Source organism: Aplidium turbinatum, chromosome 10 (genome assembly GCF_918807975.1).
Source record: "Aplidium turbinatum chromosome 10, kaAplTurb1.1, whole genome shotgun sequence".
Lineage (NCBI taxonomy): Eukaryota > Metazoa > Chordata > Ascidiacea > Aplousobranchia > Polyclinidae > Aplidium > Aplidium turbinatum.
In genome coordinates, this window is record NC_137481.1 from 9031230 (window position 1) to 9047738 (window position 16509).

Sequence of the window (16509 nt, forward strand, 5' to 3'; positions counted from 1 at the left end):
ACTGCACGCTGAACGTTGACTGACGGAGCCAGAAGTAATATCACTACTGTACCAAAATCATATTATAGTGAGCTGCACCAAAATTATACCATACTCTGACATACTCCCTACACCAAAAGTAAAATTCTCTGTCTGTCGAATTGTAGGCCAAAACGTGATATACATAGTCGCTGAGGAATCAAGCATCTGTAGGCTAAAACGTTGAAGAGACGAAAAACTATGCATATGTGATTGAAACTGCCGGTTGCAAGAATGCTTTTAGCTTATTAACATGCAAGTTCTTGAGGAAATCAACGCAACGCAAATCCCTAATCACGCTTCAGAATCCTGAGGCACAACTACAAAGTTACTTGAATTACTGGGTAATGTTACATATATGCGAAAGAACGACAATTTCATGACGGTAACAAACCTAAGGAAAGTTGAAAAGACCTAAGGTGAAACGCAGGGCGCTACAAAACCCAAAAACAAATATCATAGGCTACAATTTGATACGATGCAAGTTGTCAAAACATGTCACTGCAAGATTTTGTAATGTGTTAAATCTAAATAGCACAATAAAAGAGTTAAAACAATAAGTTTTATTGTTTTATGCTATTACCAGTATGGTAGGCCTACATGTTTTAAACACATCACTGCAAGATTTTGTAATCTATACATATATAATACACTATTGAATCTAAATTGCAGAATGAAAGGCCTAAGACAATATATTGTATTGTTTTATGCGGGTGGCGACGATGTCGTCCCCTGCCGATGTTGTACCCCTGTCCCCCGATGTTGTCCCCTCATACATCGGGACGTGCAATCATTTGCGCCGTCAGAAAAAGCTTCATATGCGGAGGGCTGTTTACTTTCAGGCTGAGCGTCAATGCCCATGTTGTCCCCGCTGAGTGATTATAAATAACGTTGCCAAATAGACTTCATATGCGGCGGGCTGTTGCATTTCAGCTCAAGTGTCAATTTTCAATGCGCGTGTCGTTTCCAGTGAGTGATTATGAATAACGTTGCCGAAAAGACTTGATCTGCGCTGAGAATATGCTTTTTTGCTGAAGCGTAGGCTACAGGAGCAGAATTGCGAAAGTAGGCTATTTCATTTTCAATATTTTTTGTGGTGTTTGTTACGTTATTTTTTCAGTTTGGTAGGCTACAACTTGTGGAATAAGTTGATGAACAAACAAAAAAAAAATAATTTGGTAGGCTACCCAGGCCTCAAAATTGAAGGTGGCCATCGCCATGATTAACCTACAAAAACCGACATTTTGTCCGCCGGGTCTCGCCTTATTGTCGGCTGCATTTGTCCGCCATGAAGTTCCGAGAAAATTGTTATGCAAGCGGCCTTGTGAATAAAGTACTTTGCCACTTATAATCACAAAGGATTAGAAAGCAGTCAAAGCACCCGATAAATCGCAATACACACTGTCTATGCTTGAATTGTTAACATTATTGATTGACTAAGCAGCTGATGTCTGACGATAAGCAGGATGCAAGTGACATCACAATACACTTCATTGATGCAATAAATCATTATTGGTGTGTACATCGAAGTTCCGATGGCCACCATGTGCTTGGATTGGCCGCCAAACAGCTTGCTTCAGTCGGACATGTTTGGCCGCCGGAAAAATTTGTTTCGAGGCCTGCTACCATTTTTAAAAGTCTCTGATTTTATTCGATTACGTTTTAAAAATAAAAATTAATTTTTAGGCTAGTTGTTTTTTTTAGATATTTGCTAAAAAAGGAAAAGGTGGCAAAAATTTAGTTTCGGCTTGAAAAAGTTTGTTTTGAACAACCCTAATTTTTACCAACATTTAAATAAACAAAAAAAATGAACATCTGGCAACACTGCTTTCAAGGAACAACATCGACATTGGAGGACGCCATCGGTGGCATTCGTTTTATGCTACTACCGGTCTGGTACGGTAAATATTTTAAACTAGAGCTGGGCGATATTTCGATACGATGTTTTTTCGGCAGCGATATTTATTCACAAAGCTCCGATTTTATCGTTTATCAATGTACTGAAATTATAGCAACATTTTCGCATGCGCAGTGACACAGACATCGCATGCGCAGATAACCCAGTGTGTGTGCATTGTTTACGCATTGCGAGCAGTCTGACATCACATGCGCAGACAACCCTCAAGCGTGTGTGCATCGTTTACGCATTACAAGCAGTCTTTGTGATTACGCAATCCTGCTTATTGATTCCCACGTGTTGCGTTGTTGCGAAGGATGAAGTCCGGTAAATACGATAGGAAACTTGCAAGCTGACTGAATTTACGTAGCATAGCGTAGCGGCCGTAGCATAGTGTAGCGGTCGTAGCCTACGGTAGCTACAGCTAGGTAGTTGCTGGTTTTGTTGGCTCTTTTCTTTCCACAAAGATAAGAGTTAAACTGACTGGTAAAGCGGTGGTCGAATAAATTTGTGGCTAGAATACGGTGCGATACTGATGAGCCCAGCCTCATGGGCGAAACACGTGTCTATCGCTGTCAATTCTTGCTACAAATCGGCTGCCGAGAAACATAGATACTTTATTTTGTTTTGCTACTCACAGCTGCATCTCTATTTTGCATCAAAAACTATCAACAAGGATAGCTGCATCTGTACATGGTGGCGAGCTAATGCACTGACTTTTCCTACACTTGCAAAAGTTGCAAGAAAACTTCTGTGCATTCAAGCCACTAGTGAAAGGGTGTTTTCACTTAGTGGCTCAATTGTTTCCAAGAAGAGATCGTGCCTAAAACCCTGCAATGTCAACATGCTGACATTTTTGTCCAAAAATCTTTAGTTTGCGACAGTTAAATCGCAGCATTGTTTGCAATAAATGTTGTTCATTTCAGTACCAGTGCTCAGTATGTTTTTCATGCAGTTATAGAAAGCCGTGCTTTGCGATTCGCCGTAAAATATCGAAACTTAGATAATATCGTTTTATTTTTGGTAATATTGTATCGAAATTATTTTACCAATATTGCCCAGCTCTATTTTAAACATGCACAATTGCACATGTAAGAAAAAAAACCTGTCACACTTGGAAGCCACTAAAATGCAGAAATTTTCTCTGTGTAAAATAGCACATTGTCCGCAGAAATAAAAAATTAAAGTCGATATTCATATAGAAAGGCGAAAATCCGACCTGACCATTGTAATAAAGACTGAAACCCGGTCTTGGAGTTTATGTAAACAGAACACCAAAATGGAATGTTTTTTTACACTAATCAAATTATAGGACCAAATAGCATGTCTGAATCGACATGGTAACTAAAGCAAAAGATAGAACAAAATGGATGGAGTTCATGAGGAGGGTTACAGCTGATCATGATGCAATGTGATTATATGAATACTGATTAATCTGTCACAGAAGAGGAAGAGTGCTTTGACAGGTTGTAGTTCGTTATGTAAATCTTTTTCATTTGTTTGCAGATTTAAAATTAAACGGTAAATTTACAACTAATCATATTATGAATAATCGCATGCACGGTCCTAATAATTTTGGGCCCCCAAGAGGAGGAGGGCCTACTGGGCCTGGTCCAAGAGGATTTAGAGGAGGATTTAGACCACCTGGACCAGGCGGCTTCATGCCAATAATGCAGAATCAAGGACCACCTCCTCATGGAATGTCAGGTCCACCGTTTCCAGGACCCTTTGATCCTAATTTTCGTCCACCTGTAAACCAACGTCCGCCAAGAATGATGGGTCCAGATATGAATGGTCCAGGGCACAATGTGAGCAGCTGAAAAACGTGTAGATTTAAGTTTTGTAACTTAATAAGATCAATTGACAAAGATTAGTTTGAATAAGAATAAAAGAACCAATAGCTGAACAAAAGTATCACTCAAGATTTCTTACAAACCTTTAGTGAAACTTTGTTTCAGGTCAATTTAATTTGTAATTTTGAAACAATTTTCATGCAGATTCAAGGTTACTGTGCAGTGTACGTACACTCCTTGAGGGGGCAGTTCTACTTAGAATCGCATTTTTCGTACTTGTCATACATAACAATCTACACACAAAAGTTCACCCACAAACCCCAACAAACCGTATATTGCTAGAAAAAGGAGGAAACAAGCTATCCAAAAATATTTACTTTGTTAGCCTGGGGCAATCCATTAAGGGTTTATACCATTTTGAATTTGTACATAAAATCAACCGATTGTCTCCATTGCAGCCCTAAAAACTCGAAAATGGCTAGAGCTAAGGACTTCAAACTGCATGGTGATCGAGTAGGGTATCCTAGCCATAAATTGATAGAGGGGATTTCTTTTAACTCTTTTATTTTTTTAAATATAAAAATTTCATCACTGCTATGTATGCATCGAGAGTAAATTTGACTTCAGGATTTAGTAATAAAATATTTATTATTCTGAATATTGAAACAAAACTCAATCATTATGTCCGTAAGGGCCTAGTGTACATCTGTTAAAAATTTTAGCCAATTCTGACAAGTAGTTTTCTAGAAGAAACATTTTTAGTGCACGAAAACATGATTTTGAGTAAATTGCATTTAAAAAATAGAATTAGGTAAATTTATGCCTTTGACTTTAAATGTGACTTTTTTTCTTCTATGTCCATTCACAACAACTAAAATATACATAATGAACAAAATACTGAGTTTACACATACACAAACCTTTTGAAAAGGTGGCGCTATTTAGCTTATTCATTATTAGATTTTGTAAGGGAAAATACAAAACATCTTGCAACTAACATTCTTACAAAAATGCAAATTTGTATTCACATTTTAAACTGAGGTGCGTTTTGAAAACTTTCCGTTTGAAGCCTAATGGGGCAAATAGGTAAAAACTGATTGCATATTCGCAATCTACGATAAAGTTCCAATATATATCAATAAAATAAAAATTAAAAAAATGTTTTTCTAAGTAGAACTGCCCCCTTAACTAGACTGTTGTTATTGTCCACGTGCTTGTCTATTAACATATTATTCATTGTAGATGAATCAAGGAAGGTTTCCTGGACCTCCCCCAGGTATGCAAGGTCCACCTCAAGAAAGTAGGATGCCACTTCTTTCTAAAAACAACATGCCAAGCATTGATCCTAATAAGGAAATATGGGTGGAAACCTTGGCTGGTGATGGAAAGTCCTACTTCTATCATGCAAAAACACGTCAGTCAGTGTGGAAACGACCAACTGGTGATAATGTTCAAGTCATTCAACAAAATGAGGTGCAATAAAATTGTTTTTCATTCTTGTATTAGTTGATTGGTTGATCCAATTCAAGAAAAATATTTGCTCTCTGCTTTTTCATAATTTTCATATTTCCTCTTGCACATGAAAATGTATTTTGTTTAAATAGTCATGTTTTATTTGCCCCCATTACAACAACATACAGTACACTCCGAACACAGATGCGGTACAGCAGGAAGTAGCGTAGTGACATATTACATATTAGTAGTTGTTCCCCTTATTTTGGCATACCATTAAGTGTCTTTAACACCGAGACACAGCCGCGTGCTCTGGAGCGGTGTTGAATCCATGTTCTTTGGAACGTTGGGCAGACATTCTCAGCTATGCATCCAATAATATAAATAACATCAAATGTTTATCATTTCTGTATTTATAATGCCTTGTCAGGGGAATTGCATAGTACGATTTTTCATTAACTATTATAATACTGTTATTTTTAAAATTGCAGTCTCAAACTTTTAAGTTAAGAGGTTGTTTTCAACTTATATATTAACAATTTGTTTCTGTTCTTTAACATTGAAATGAACTTTTAACTTTGCTTCTGATCATCATCATCATAGGTTCATTGCCTGGCAACAGTGGAAACATTCACTAAATCTTCTGGAGGACCTTTACAAAAAGAACAAGCAGCTGAAGAGTCTCCAGATTTTCGTGATAGGAAAAGTAAATATTACGTTGTACTTACGTCTGCTTGGACGTGGTAGAATACCTGCATGTAAAATAGTAATAGACTTTGTAAGAGCTAATAACAGTTTTTTTACAGTTCAAGCTTTGTCTTTGCAATGATTTATTCATATTTAATTCCATGTTTTCAGAATCTGAGCAGGAGAAAATGGATACGAGCAAGACAGAGGAAAGCACCGATGGAACACAAGACCACAATAATGATGAAAAACGTACATTAACATAATTTCACTGCTGTTTCAAATTAAATGAAAGTTGTGCATACACGATTGCACTTTGCACCCCTGCTGTATCATTTTACAGTGGAGTTTGAAGACTGCAATAAGTGAAAACAACCTGGATTAGTAAAGTTCAATGGTGTAACAGAAATAATTCCAATTAGCGCGACTTGCCGAATTTTTCTGTACATTTTTACCTCTCATGCTATTCACCCAATCCACTTGTTCAAGATATTATTATGTATAACTTTTTACTGCACAGAAAACACCAATACTCCCAACAAAGAACAAAACAATGTTACTGTATCAGCTGACGAGACAAACGATGCTAAAAAGCCCCCACCCAATCGAGGAATTTCACCTGGACCAGGCGGCGAACCCCCGTCTATGCCTCCAATGGTAATTCGGGGACCAGGTGAGTTGATCAATATTTTTTTTGGTCAAGTGTATTGTGTGTTTAAATGCCAATTGTATTTTCCATGGCTTTGCCTTTATAAAAACTATATCCACAATTTATTCTACACAAAATCTCTGATCACTTTGAACGGGTGTTCAACGAGGGAAAGAAACAATGCAAAACTTTTCCGTTTAAATCAAATGAACAGAAAAGCACTTAAAACATGCATTGGGGATTAAATCTGTCATTAAACTTAAATTTCCCATTTGTTGTTGCTAAATAGTAAAGAATTCATTTTCTTGCTAATACATCTGAGCATAATGAGTACTTGTTTCTTCAATTAGGTCCAATGCGGAGAGCGATGCCAATGCCAGGTGTGCCCCGTGGCATGGTCCCAATGATGATGGGAATGCCTATGCGTCCTCTGATGCCTGGTAAGTGAATGTTATTGCAATTTCAGTGCCATTAAAACTTTCGTTACACTAGAAGACTGCTTTGTTGTAATTTTCATCTTGCTCAGGCATGATGCCAGGGATGATTATGCCACCTGGTGTGCTTGCAAGACCACTGATGCCTGGAGGCCGTCCTCCTTTGCTGCCACCAGCGATGGAATGGAGAGAGCACAAAGCGCCGGATGGGAGAACTTATTACTACAACATCAGGACTATGCAGTCCAGATGGGACAAACCTAAAGAGCTGGAGGAACATGAAAACAAAATGGGTTTGTCTACTACAAAGAACAACAGTTTTATAAAAGCAATGTGGCATTATCATGGTTTCGCAAATTTTTTGTTTTTGGCAACATAGGAAATGTGACTCAATCTCGAATAGCAGTTTTGGCTCATTGTTTGTGAAACTATCGTGGAAGTCCCACATTCAACCTTTTATGTTTTGACAACTCTTCAACATAGTTTATATTTTCATCTTATATAACTTATAACATTAACTCTAGAGATTTATGTAAGGTTAAAGATACGAATCCCCAACTTAGATGTTTCGGTTTTTTGTTAAAATGTATCCAAACCCAGACCTTTCAATGCAACACCTGGAAAACTTCGGAATGGCCCGTTTCGGCGAGTCCGATTCGGCGAGTCCAATTCGGCTACTCCGATTCGGCGAGTGCCCTATTCGGCGAGAGCCCTTTTCGGCGAGTTCCCTATTCGGCAATTTTTTGAATTTTTTTTTAAAATTATTAGGTACCGTAGCCTAATTATCATTGCCGTTTTAGGGTTGGAGTTAGAGGTTAGGGTTGGAGTTAGGGGGTTAAGGATTAGGGGGTTAAGGATTAGGGCAGTGCTTCTTAACCTTTTCTGACTCCAGCACCCCTGTAAACAGGCCTGACTAGTCTAGCACCCCCTAACTATCGTTAACATACAACTACTACAGTGCCGACCAAAAGTTTAGTAGAGGCCGAAATTTTGACATGCCTTCAGATCGCTGGCAATATATTTTGTAACGAAGTCTCTTGTTGTTTAACAAACTGTGCAGTTGTTTTAACGAAGTTGATTGAGGATTTGGTATTTGACTTTCATTCACCAACAGAAATTCAATTATAACCATACGTAAGTGAATCAACTATCTTAAAACAACAACGCGTTGGGCTCGCAGTCGAGAGCCTGCATGTTCGACTCCAGCCACCCGCACTTGCTGTTGTTTCTCTGGGCAAGAAACTTTATGATAATTGCCTCTACCCAGTGACCGATTTCGAGTAATGGGTAGACTAGCAAATTTAAGTCATAAGTAGAGTAGACAACCGGAAACAGACATTGCAGTCGGCTGCAGCGTGGGTCAGGTGTACGTCGGAAGGCGTACACCGATGCATAGCGCTCAAGTCCGCTTTCCCGCAATGCAGGATAAAGATAATAAAACAAACAAAAAACAAACACAGTTTGTTAGGCGACAGAAGAATATACCGCCAGTGATCAAAAAGCATGTCAAAACTCAAAATTTCGGCGCCGCCATTAAACCTTGGCCTGCATGCAATATTAAAAGGAAAGCAATGTACAAATTGATCATTTTGTTTATTCTTCAAAACTACTGTCGTCATTGGTAGTAGGCCTATAAGAAATAGGAAAACCCAAGAATAGTGAAAGACATTGGACAAACTTAAGCATACTTAAGTTACCCAGCTGGGTAACTAGTTACGCATGTATCAATGTGATTTCTGTTGTTGCTTATGTGTGACCAATTTCTCTATTCGAGGCTTCGTGTTGGTCAAAGTCACTCTCATATCGTGGAGCAAGGCGGTTCCAGACAATTGTTTTGATTTGGAGCATGATGGAGAACGCCTTTTCACACAGGTAAGTAGTCGGAAATTGAACGATCAATTCCAATGCTGCTCTGTGCCAATCCAGGATATACTGTCAACTGATCACACCAAAAATCAACAAGCGGAAGGACGAAATGTTGTCCGACAACTCTGATTTACCAGCATGTCAATCAGCTCCTCCTTTAGCCTATTATCATCACTCATGTCTGCCAAGAAGGGCTGCTGTATCCATTCTGGATATGAGTGATTTCTGGTAATGTATTTTGCCATGGTGGTTTCTAGAAGTGAGAGGTGAGCAACAATATTACAACAAAGCACCCACCAGGTAAGTTCACACAAACTACTCAGGATCAACTTGCATTCATGACTGGTAGATGACTACAATAACAGCAAACCATGTAGGCTACTTTGAAACAGGAATCATTGATATGACAACTGCTGATACTGGTAGAAAGACGAAAAAATGCAGAAAAGTAAAATGGCATTTATGCATTTAGCACCCCCTACAGTCTATTCCAGCACCCCCAAGGGGTGCTAGCACCCCCGGTTAAGAAACGCTGGATTAGGGGGTTAAGGATTATGGGGTTAAGGGTTAGGAGGTTAAGGGTTAGGGGGTTAAGGGGTTAGGGAGTTAAGGGTTAGGGGGTTAAGGGTTTGGAGGTTAAGGGGTAGAGGTTAAGGATTAGGGGTTTAAGGGTTAGGGAGTTATTTGAACGTTTAGCGACGTTAAAACGATGTAAAAGCGGCAATGATAATTAGGCTATGGTACCCGATAATTTTTAAAAAAAAATTCGAAAAATCGCCGAATAGGGAACTCGCCGAATAGGGCACTCGCCGAATCGGACTAGCCGAATCGGACTCGCCGAATCAGACTCGCCGAATAGTAGCAGACCCGGAAAACTTACTGTGCTACTTGAACAGAAAACATCAAATTTGTTGATGTACAGTATGATCAAAACGTAGAAGTTATCTTAAAATACGAGAAAAGATTAGGTTACCTTCATTTGGTGATTTGACATTGAATTCCTTTCCAAGTTATAGAGTCCATCCTTAACATCACTTTACTTGCATTGCAGAGCAAGAAAACCAACCACAAGAAAATGAGGAGCCAAAGAAACCGGAGAACAGCAAACCACCTCAAAGTGACGTAAGATAATGCCTCTTGATAATTACTTTTCCGCTGCGTACTTTATAATAATAAAGCTTCGGAAAAGAGTTAACTTTGTTGTACCACAGACACTGCCATTGTAGTATGTTTATAAAGATGGAGGAAGGATTTTTTAATTTTGAACTATTTTGTTCTAGGAAAACACTGAAGCAACAGAGTCGAAACCACTTCAAGTGGAAGAAGCAAAACCAGCAGAATTAACCGAAGAAGAAAAGGCAAAACAACAGCAACGACCAGTGGCAACCAAGGCTGTTCCTGGAACGCCTTGGTATGGATAATCAAGAAATATCTCTATGTTTTCAAATTAGCTCCATGATTTTCAAGGAATTATGCCTGTGTTTTGTGTCTTCATCAGGTGTGTCGTGTGGACAGGAGATGAGAAAGTCTTCTTCTTCAACCCAACCACCCGGTTGTCCATGTGGGAGCGCCCGAGTGAGCTTCAAGATCGCGTAGATGTTGATAGAATCTTGGAAGAGCCACCACACAAGAAGAAGCAAGAACCCGGTGACTGGCTATGTTATTTAAAGTGGTGTCATCTTATTAGCTAACCCCGACGTAACAAATTCGACTTCTTGGCCATATCTGTTCTCACAACTTATTCCTAGTTGTTGTGTTTTTGATTGTTAACTCAACTTCTTTCAAATATTCGCTTTCTTTTTCACTTGCTTTTTATACTCTTAGATTAACTTGTTAAGCAGAAAATAATCAATTTTACTTTGATCATACTTAGAGACAATGCATGCAATGACATGTATCATTTTGAGTGCATTTTAGATGTTAACCTGTCAACAAAAGCTGCCTTGTTATATCGCGTCAACGCCACTAGTTGTTAAAACGATGCAAAAAAATACGGCTTGGGATGTGCTTGTCCTCTGAATGCTGAAATCGCAAGTTGTAAACTTTAGTTTTATTTGACTTTTTAGAAATTAAACCGGAGATAACACAAGAAATTGAACCACAGATGGAGGGCCCTCCGGCCAAGAAGAAGAAAAAGAAGTAAGTCGAAACTGATAGGCCATGCCAAGTGAATTGATGGACAATATATTTTTTGTCGTATTCACTTCAGGCTTATGCTTGGATTGCCTACTGTTTAGTAAATAGAGTGCACGCAAGACAAGGAAGTGAATCTTCATATCTACCTTCCAGTGTTTCATCAATTTTCTTGTGCCAAGACAAACTCTTGGTACTGACGACTTTTTGGTCACTGGTCAGACAGTCTGATAATGCTAACAATAGCTGCATGTAAGATGTTTTTTTAAAGCAAAAGTGATTTATCTTTTTCCAGGGAAACTGTTGCTTTGAAAAAAGAAGAAGAAGCAGAGAAAAAGTCCGAAAGAGATCGTTCGTTGTTGCCATTAGAAGCCCGGATGCAGCAGTTTCGAGAAATGCTTCTTGAACGGCAGGTGAGGGACGCATGCATGTGTGTAATTTTTTTTACACTTCCACAGACCTGCGCATGTTCACTTATTCAGGCAACAATTCAAGCTGTTCCTAGTTTTGAACCAGTTTAGTCTCTAATGTGATTCAAGCTAGCAAAGTTGCCGTTTTTACATTGTTACACCATCCCCAAACGTTTAAGCTATGCAAAAACTGCAACTTTTGCTAACCGAAATGCATTTAAAAATCGACATTTTAAAAGTTAATAATTTGTTCTTTTTTTTCTTGATAACCACGAACTTATAAAAACTGCTTTTCTCCCAACCATTTTCCTTGCAGGTGTCCGCATTTTCAACGTGGGAGAAGGAACTCCACAAGATTGTGTTTGATCCTCGGCACACACTTCTAAATGCGAAAGAACGAAAACAGGTTTGTGTGAAAACCTTCATCTTCGTTTCCTAATCAACATAACGTCAACAACAGAGTTGCCGTAATAATCCTTTTTTTTTCAGGTATTCGATCAATATGTGAAAACAAGGGCTGAGGAAGAGAGGAAAGAGAAGAAGGCGATCTTGGTCAAGGCTAAGGAAGATTTCAAATTGTTGTTGTCTGAAGTGAACTTCACTGGAAAGTAAGCACGATTTCATTTTCTTTGCTCTGTTGGAAAAAAATTGTGCTCGCCCTTTAGTTTTGGTGTCAATAGAAACAACGTTTGATTCCGTTGAATTAACATAAGCATAACCACTTCTGTGTTTCTTAGGATGACGTTCAGTGATTTTGCGGCGAAACAGTCCAAGGATGTTCGATTCAAAGCGATTGAGAAGATGAAGGAAAGAGAGTCGTTGTTCAACGAGTTCATCCAGGAATCCAAGAAGAGGAAAGAGGAAGAAAACAGAAGCAAAGCAGAGAAAGTATGAGGGAGGGGTTTGTTCCAAGTGGGTGGGGTGGTGGGTCCTGGGTTACAACTTGAAGATGGTTTCTAATCATCACCCTCAATTTGTCCTCTTTTAGTGTGGGTGGCCGATTTTCTCAATACATCAGTTGTTTTCATCTCTGTTACATTACTTTCTTGGCTTTGCCTACCTTCCCCTCTACATCTCATCATCCATTCTTTCCCGTTACATCTCTCTTTCTTGGCTTTGCCTACCTTATCCTTCACTGTTTTCCACCTTCCTTTTTGGACCCACGTTTTCTCTTTCCACTGACTTTCTGTTTTGAGAATTTTGCTAGTTTATTTTATAAACAAATTGTAGCATCGACAGTTCTTTACTCGAAGGTTAGACAAAGAAACTTTTATAGTTTTCTTTTTAACCCCCGTACAATCTCTCAAGGAGATTGGTATTTTGTAAAACCTTGTGTTGTGTTAATTACCACAACGTATATTTGCAGTAATGTTACATTGCCACTAGTAAAGCTCCAGAAGCTGTCTTCAAGTTGTTCAAGTCCACATAAAATTTCTTGTTTTATTTTTTTTACTTATAAGTTTAAAATAATTTTTATGTTAATTAGACCACATTCATTGTGGTGTAGTAGGATTGAGTCTGGTATATGTAGTTTATAGTGGGTTTTCAATTATCGCTTAAAAACTCAGCTTTTCATATAATTACACTAATTTCTTATCTGAAGTTTTTAGCTCATCGGAAGTTGACTAATAACCTTGCTTGGCCGTATGGACGCGTCAAACTGCAAAGCCATAGATCCGAATAAATTCGAGGTAGAAATAGGAAATCTTGTATTCGACAAAACGATGATATGCTACAGTAGCTAAGGTCCAGGATTGTGTGTCGGCTTACGCTTTCCTGTTTGTTCGTCATGCTCTTTCAACTCTCACACTCTATTATAAAAGCAAGTCCCTTATTTATTTGAAAAACAAAACGATAAGAGGTTTGTAATCATTACACAGAATTGCTAATCGTTGTCATGCAGGCAATTATCAAATCTGTTTGAAATTCCAAAGCTTGGCATACAAAATTTTAAATCTACCACGGTAATATTTCTCTGACTGAGTGTGCGCTTTGAAGTAGTTGTAATTGTGTTAATGACAAAGCCAATGTGACAAAAGCGCGGGTCCGAATGTTCTGTGTTTGATCTCACACAGGTAAGTCTAACTTTATATAAGTTTTTTTTTCTGTGCAATCGTCGATGAGCCAAAGACTGATCGATCACCTTTCGGCGGCACTTCACTTCTATCCAGCATTGTCTTACCTAGATTGATAGAAATTATTTGCTGACAAGACATCGCCAAAGAATGGTCCTAACCTGCTCTTTTACGCCACCTTCAGGTTAAAACCAACTACTTTGCCATGATGAAAGAGAAGAGGATCGAGAAGTATCCGCGGTGGTCACGGGCGAAAGAAAAGATGTCGGACGACAGCCGCTACGGCGATGTAGTGTCATCATATCAACGAGAACAGTGGTTCAACGAGTACATATCCTCCCAAAATGAATCGGTACATAAAGGAATGTTTTTTAAATCAGTTCTCACTCCTATTGTAAACATGTGTCTGTAGCTATGGTGTTAGATTTGATGTCACTGAACACTGGTTTTGTTTTTAAGCGTCATTATCGCGTGACTGCTCTGTTGCAGAAAAATGCTGAGTCAGAGAAAGCGAACCGCAAACGGCGAGCTGAGGAAAGTTTGAAAGCGCGCCAAGAAGAAGTTGAACGAGAAAAGGCCGAAAGAAGCAGAGAGATCGACACAGAACGACAAAAACATCGACTGGACGAAGCCGTTCAACACTTCACAGCTTTACTTGCCGACATGGTAAACATAAATCACTTGTCAAGACTTCTCTGTGCATCAAAAAGAATTAAAAATCGAACAGTGTAGTTTTTATTTTGAATTTCTTGACCTGAGCAGATTTTAAAATTCCACATTGGATCGATTTCATTGTAACTACAGTATGCTGACTTATTGTGTGTTAATTTTGTCAATTACTTTATTTTTTCGAATGGAAATTGTTTCACATACAATTTTCTATCACCAGGTTCGTACACCCGACCAGTCATGGTCCGACACACGACGTCAGTTGAAGAAAGACAACAGATGGGATTTGGCTTCATTGCTTTCCAGAGATGATAAGGAAAGGCAAGTGTCGTCATAAAATCTCACCGACTTCTGCTTGCATTGGTGGAGGTGATATGTATGATACATGCGAATAGCTTTACACGATTTTAATTGTTTACAGTGGATTGCTGTCTCACGAAATCTGTCTAACAATTGTAGCTTGTTTCTGATGCAGATACTTTCAAACACACATTGATGCTTTAAAGAAGAAGAAGAGGAGCGGATTCAGGCAGCTCCTTGAAGAAACGAGCTCCATCACTCTCACAACGAAGTGGAAGGAAGCCAGGAAACAGATCAAATCCGATCCAAGATTTACGAAATTCTCTTCCAGTGATCGGGTGCGTCCTTTTGATGGGTTGATCCAAGAAGGATGAAGAGATATAATCACTTGATTGCTATAATCACTGGCGCAACGAATCAGCTCCTACCAATCGAAAACTAATTTAAACTTTGAGTGGTCTGACGTATTTTCTCTCTTTCTATTCTGCTTTTTTTCTTCTTTCCCCTTTTTTACATTATTTATTCATGAAATGTATTTACAAATTTCCCGATCTTCTAAATCTAAACAACCAACAGCAATCGCATCTTGATTTGTTCACTCACTCGTATGTATTAAAGATTTTGTATTCTTTATTGTAGAAACGTGAGCACGAATTCGATGATTACCTGAAGGAGAAGTTGGTGGAAGCAAAGGGAGAATTCCGAGACTTACTTCAAGAATGCAAAGTCATAACTCACAAGTAAACGAGCATTAACAACTTTTCACAACGTTTTAGAATGTTGCAACGGTGAACAAATATTTATTTTTTCAAAGAAAGCAACGTCCCGGATTTTGATAAATCGGAGTTCGATGCTATTCAATATAATTCCATTACAGATCGTAACGTTTATATTTTCTCAAAATTCGATCTCGGCGAAGAGATATCGGTAAACGAAGATTGTTTTGCAAAGCAACATTGGTCCAATTAATAAAGTTTGGCACTTCTATCTTTCCAGTGCATCGACACGTGAAGTGCTTTCCGCGATTTCTACGTAAGATGTAGAAGTAGATGTTGGTTGACGTTTTTTTAAGCCACGTACCTTTCTACAGAACAAAGGAAACCTTGAAATCAAACCGCCAGCACATGAGAGAGATCGTTGCAGTGTTAGAAAACGACAAGCGATACCTTGTGCTTGATTGCGTTCCGGAGGAGAGAGACGAACTCCTGGAGAATTTCATTGAAAACATCCATCGAAGAGGACCGCCTCCACCTCCGACTGCTTCCGAACCTTCAAGAAGAGGACTCAAGTGATGATCTTGGTTAACATCTCCTGCACTACCACTGGTGCTGCTCAGACATGTTTTGTGAGACAGCCATCTTGGCATGGTTTCTTATTCAAATGATTTGGTTTCCCAAATCTTACACACTTCGTCAGAGGTGACCCACTCATGCATCTGGATGATAAACGTGTTAACTCAGTAAAAGATTAATTTTCTGCAATTACTTATGAGTTGATTGATCACAGTGCGTGGTCAAAGCAATCTTTATCGCTGTACTTTAATGATTGATACAATATCTCCAGACGTTTAATAAACTTGACCAAGCTTTACGTAAACGTGAGTGTGCAATTTTCTGATTATCTCGCTTACCCTCTTCCCACGTACCTACTTTCACCTGGGCCTGTTGTGTCCTCAAGCAAGACAGCTCAACCGACGCTCATTGCCCACTTGCATTACCCAACAGTAGGCTACGCATAAGCAGTTGAGACCATGCAGCGCGAGTGTTTTTACTCATAAGGATGCAAATGTCAATAGGCTGTGTAATGACGCCCGCGCTTCGCTGAGATTGAACCATCACTTGGTTTATAGGATGGCGATTGATGAGGCTAGGAATTGACGTGATATATCGATCAGTCCCCAAGTTCGTTGTTGGCTATCGCATCATGCACCGTAGAAGATGAAAGTATGCTTTCTGCCAAGATTTTTGTAATTTTTTGCATAAAAGATAGGGGTAAGTCTAACAAAAAGTGCTGAGTTAGCTATTCTTAGGGACCATCCATATCTGTTTTGATACACTTGCCAGAACAGAGCTACATGCTCTCGAGTGACTGATATCGAACCGATTTTCTATTGAGCTTCGTGCAGAC

At 38.9% G+C, this 16509-nt stretch overlaps 1 protein-coding gene across 1 annotated transcript; it reads left to right on the forward strand.

Moving 5' to 3' along the window:
- The first annotated feature begins 3427 nt into the window (after positions 1–3427).
- LOC145777930 (transcription elongation regulator 1-like) lies at positions 3428–15968 on the forward strand. The gene is made up of 21 exons (XM_082589293.1): positions 3428–3723; positions 4950–5180; positions 5763–5865; positions 6018–6098; positions 6367–6519; positions 6846–6935; positions 7022–7222; positions 9847–9917; positions 10076–10206; positions 10294–10442; positions 10862–10934; positions 11224–11341; positions 11655–11744; positions 11828–11946; positions 12076–12226; positions 13598–13765; positions 13903–14079; positions 14303–14403; positions 14558–14720; positions 15022–15122; positions 15473–15968. The coding sequence occupies exons 1-21, from the start codon at positions 3460–3462 to the stop codon at positions 15672–15674; spliced, it is 2937 nt and encodes a 978-aa protein (XP_082445419.1). The 5' UTR covers positions 3428–3459; the 3' UTR covers positions 15675–15968.
- The last annotated feature ends 541 nt before the right edge of the window (positions 15969–16509 follow it).